This window comes from Gossypium hirsutum, chromosome A11 (genome assembly GCF_007990345.1).
Source record: "Gossypium hirsutum isolate 1008001.06 chromosome A11, Gossypium_hirsutum_v2.1, whole genome shotgun sequence".
Classification (NCBI taxonomy): domain Eukaryota; kingdom Viridiplantae; phylum Streptophyta; class Magnoliopsida; order Malvales; family Malvaceae; genus Gossypium; species Gossypium hirsutum.
In genome coordinates, this window is record NC_053434.1 from 38,454,097 (window position 1) to 38,459,295 (window position 5,199).

Sequence of the window (5,199 nt, forward strand, 5' to 3'; positions counted from 1 at the left end):
CTCACATTTTACAATGCATATCATTTAAACAATTTTAACATCTGGCACACAACTTTTTGCATTTTACGCGATTAAGTCCTTTTTTTAAATTAACCACTTAAACAATAAAATTAACACACTAAACTTTCACACATACTAATTTACATATTATAAACACAGAAAATAATATTAAAATAATTTTCCAATCTTGGATTTGTGGTCCCGAAACCACTATTCTGCCTAGGGTCAAAATCGGACTATTACATGAATATTGATCCATTGTAATAATCATTAGATCGTCACTTGGAGTTCGCTAGTCAAACTTAAAAAGAAGAAAGAAAATTAATTATTCATTCACTTAAATAAAAACTTTCTGATAGTTCAATGACTTTAATGAAAACTTTTGAACAGTTCAGTGACCATTTTGTAACCTTTTAAAATTGAGTGAACAAAACTTAAAATTATTAATAGTTTAATATACTTGAGCGTAATTTACTCTAAAATTAAAAACACCAAACTAGTATATCCTAAAGTCTTACTTCTAAACAAGCCAAATTTTAATTTATAAACCTTAAAATCAACCCTAATATTATATAATGGTTTATATTTTCTATGATATGAAATTAAATGATCATATAATGTACCAAACACAGATGAAACAATGCATTTGTCTAATAATTAAAGTATATTTTTTAAGAAAATAATAATTAAACTATTGATTTCAAACAATTAATAGATTTTTAGTAATTAACATATTTTTTTGGTGAAAAAACAAAAACAAAAATACAACTCAAAAGATTTTAAGAAACGCTAAAAGCTTTATCAAGCTGGATAGTCGTAACTACCACATCCGGAGGAACTTCAAATATCTGGAGGGAAGTTTGCCAAAGATTGATCTTTGTCAAATGGTCAGCAATTAAATTATACTCTCTAGGAACATACTTGATTTCCACTTCTTTTTTCAATGCAAAACTCATTTACTTCTTCTAAGTAAGGTAATGTCGAAATCTACATTCTCCTCCATATTCAGGGCCCTGACCACTTCTAGATTATCCGTCTGGATCCTGACTCTCTTATACCCTTTATCTAACAAAATGAAGGTGCCATCATGAATACCCCAAAGTTCTGCTTCCAAAGGTGAACATCTGCCCAGATAATGTGTGAATCCCAGGATCCAATTTCCATCTTGATCACGAACCAGTCCACACGTTGCGGAATTTCTGGAGGCTCTAGCCACTGCTGCATCAGTAACTAAATGCATGCACTCATCTAAATAATGATGATGAATCTCCAAAAAGGTTTATCTAGCATTGGACCCAAGCAAGAAAGGCTCAAAATGTTGGGCCCAACTGAGAGAGGACTTAAGAACCTCATAAGCCATCCAGTTAATGTTTTGAAAGATGAACAAATTTCTGTTCTTCCAAATTCTCCAAGCAATTAAGCCAAAAAGACACGACCAAGTAATTCCCTTATCCTGGATCTTAAGATGACAACAAAGATTAGTTGAAAACCAAATTTGAAAGGGATCAGAAAAGAACCTGGTTTGCCTCTCTATAGGAACTACAAGTTTCCAAACTTCCTTGGACTTCGAACAATCTCGAAGTACGTGCATGATGTCTTTAGTATCGTGACCACACTGTGGACACGTGCTACTTTGCCCGATACTTCTCCTGGCTCATTAAGAATTAGTAAGAAGTCTCTGTTTGACCACAACCTAAAGGAAAAGACGAACCCTCTCAGGATCTTGATATTTCCAAATGAGTTTTCAAATATCATCTTTAGGGCACCATGAATTTTCCCTTAAGGCTCAATAAGCACTTCGAACGAAAAAGGATCCCGATCCTGAGCGAGCCCAAATGATTCTATCCTCACCACCAGCCGAATGAGGAGGAGGAGTATTTATAACGTGTCTTATCATGTCATCAGGCAGCCAAATGCGGAGCATGTCAACATTCCAAGAGCCATCCTAAAGCACCCAATCCTTCAGAGTACTATCCAAATTAAGTCTATCATGAGCATAAACATAATAGAGAAGAGGCCCAACACCAGGTATCCAAGTATCTTTCCATCCCCAGATTGTAGAGCCATCCCCAACTGACCACATAATATTCTCACAAAATAAGGGCCACACCTTAGAGAAAGATCGCCAAAGATGAGAGCAATTACTCTTATGGATAGAAACAGGAAGCTGACTTTTCCAACCATATTTTGAGTGAAGAATTTAAATCCATAAAGCATCCTTAGAGAGACAAGATTAAACCCAATTTTCATAAGGAAATAGTTGTTTTGATCATGAAGATGCCTAATACCCAATCCTCCATGAGACTTAGGCTGGCAAATGAAGTCCCATCCTACCAAGGCAGTTTTTAAATGTCCAACTGAACCTCCCCAAATAAAATATCTAGCAATCCTTCCAATCCCATTGCAGACTCCTTTCGAAACTAACAAGGACTGCATGAAATAGTTAGGAATAGCAAGAAGAATCGATTGAGCGAGATGACCCTTCCTACGAAAGAAAGTCTTCTAGCGTCCCAATTTTGAAGTTTACTTTGCACTTTCTCAACCACAAAATTCAAAGTACTCTTAGTGGCCCTGTCATAGAGGACAGGTACCCCTAAGTAACTTCCAAGATTAGTGACTTTTTGAAACCCAAAGAGTTGACTAATTTGATCACATAAGCTAGGATCCACCCCTTTAGAAAAATACATGTTGCTCTTCCTTACGCTAATCTTATGACCAGAAAAAGCACAAAAACATTTAAGGATTTCCTTTAGAATAAGGGCTTGATCCATCTTTACCTTACCAAAAAAGACAAGATCATCTTCAAAAAAGAGATGAGATAAAGACGGCCTCATTCTAGATAACCGAATAGGACTTCATCAGCCTGCTGTGATCTCTGAACTAATAAGATATCCTAACCATTCCATACAAAGAACGGATAAATTGTGTGATAGAGGACACCCCTGTCTAATCCCTCTTATCGACTTAAAGGGCATAGACGGAACTCCATTCCAAAGGATCTACATATTAGATGAAGAAATAGCATCCATATTAACCTTCCTGAGAAACTCAGGGATCCCAACAGCAACAAGGGAAGCATCAATGAAATCCTAACTAATCTTTTCACAAGCTTTCTCTAAGTCCAACTTAATGGCCATCCAGTTCCTACCTGCTTTCCTACTACGCATTGAATGAATAACTTCCTGCACAATGATGATATTATCAGAGATGTTCCGACCAGCAATAAACCCCGCTTGCTCAGGAGATATGAAATAAACATAAATAAAATAAAGTCAAGATCCCCCCTTTTATTTATTTGCAGATCCTTTCAAATTTGACTCATCTTTTGCTCCATCATTATTCCCTTTGTATGAATCGCTTCGCTCCTTCTTCGATAGTGGACTCCATGGTTCAAATATGAAATCTGGAAACTCAGGCACAAAAATAATATGGGTCATTGTATATTTTCGTAAAAGCACTTCTCATTGAGTCATCCCTTATTTTTTACTATCTCCAATAAGCTTGTTGCTGCCACTGCATATGTTGTATTATGTCCATCAGCTTTGATAGCTCATCTCGAAGATCTGGGCGAGGTGATTGAGCTCTGGACATTGAAGTTTCGACATCAAGTTCAGCTTCTGGTTCCATTGGTTCCTCCTTATCTAGGTCTTCAACTGATTACATTATGGGATCTTCTTCTTCTTGGGTCCTCACTTTCTTTAACTCGTTGTCATAGAACAGATTCTCTAACTATTCGGTAGAGGTCCTAATCTATGATTGTGCCCTAGCTATAGCCTGTCTTCTTTACGTTTGTAAGAATTTTAGCTTTCAAGCACAGAATTGTTATCGTAAAGAGAAAGTAAGCTGAGCTAGAACGTCTAACGACACAATTCCGCATCTCCCTCAGGATGATTTTTCCCACATCAAAGGTCTTCCTAGTTAAAATTAAGTATAGTAAGACTATTAACTCCAATGAAATTGTAGTCCCATATAAGCTAGGGATAAGATTGAAACGGATGAAATAGAACCATACCATTGTGAGTGGTGTCAAATATTCTCTTCGACAAGTGTGGATTTCTTGCTTTGACACAGTCCACTTAGAACCTGGAACTGTAAGTTCCTTGAGAATTTCTTGCAAATTTTCAGGCTCCATATTGCTCATTAAGGGAGAATATTCATCGTTTTCAAAATTCAGCAATTCAAAGAACTCATTAATAGCATTTGAAGTTAATGGTACCTTGATTCTGCGAACTGGAACTTCTGTCAACTCACTTGAGGTTAAATTCACATAGAACTCTCGCACTAACTCCTCATCCACACTAGGTTTCTTCTCATAAAACAACTCCCAATTGAGAGTTTTAGCAACCTGATGGATATGCGCCATAAAATCAATATAGTTGCTTTCTTTCAAGGTGAAGCCTTTCTTTGGATGCATCTATTGATTCTTAAATATACTCTAGTATCTTGCTTTGGCATTCTTCACAGTGAAACTTGTTTTGTGATTCGTCAACTTGGGCGGATGCACGAGTTCTCTTGCGAGGAATGATTAACTTGGTCATAAGATGGTAACAATTATTTTTTCAAAAATTTAATTAATGTAATATTAATAATTTAATAAATTGAAAAATTAGATAATTGAATAAAATTAAAATTTAGGAGAAAAATTGGTCTTACCATCTTTTTTGTAAAAATTAAGAGCTTTTAAGAAAATAATTTTGAATCAAAAGATGGCAAATTAAAAGAGGTTGGAAGATTTTTGGCTAAGGACGGGTGAAAGGGTGATGTGCCGCTGAAGTGTGCAAAGTAGCAGTGCGCAGTAGGGGATGTGAGCAGCGTGTGGATCGTTGGGCAGGCCTGATGTAGGCTAGTGCGAAAACTGGGCATTGGTGAGGGACACAGCCTGGGCAGCTGGGGCTGGTGCAGTAGGCATGCCAAGGAGCAACTCGGTGCTGAGCAGGACTAGGCGCACAATGCAGCGCACGATGGAGCAAGCGTGCGTTAGGTGGGCATGCGGTGTGCTGCTGATCGATCAGTTGGGCGATGCTGTGGTTAGGGAATTTCTAAGAGGTTTTGGCACTTAAGGGTTTTTGTGTTTTTGGAGGGAAAGGTGTATGAATGAAAAAAATAAAAAGAGATGGGTGGAATTTATAGTGAAGGGAGTATGAGCTAGGGTAGAATTCTTAGTATAATTTAATAATTAAAAATTCTAAGTTCTAATTC

At 36.9% G+C, this 5,199-nt stretch overlaps 1 protein-coding gene across 1 annotated transcript; it reads right to left on the bottom strand.

Annotated features, from left to right (window-relative positions):
* Nucleotides 1-1,786: 1,786 nt before the first annotated feature.
* On the bottom strand, nucleotides 1,787-2,771 carry LOC107958783 (uncharacterized). The gene is made up of 3 exons (XM_016894657.1): nucleotides 2,528-2,771; nucleotides 2,026-2,420; nucleotides 1,787-1,945 (listed from the first exon to the last, which is right to left on the bottom strand). Exons 1-3 carry the CDS (start codon nucleotides 2,769-2,771, stop codon nucleotides 1,787-1,789), a joined length of 798 nt encoding a protein of 265 aa, XP_016750146.1.
* Between the last annotated feature and the right edge of the window lie 2,428 nt (nucleotides 2,772-5,199).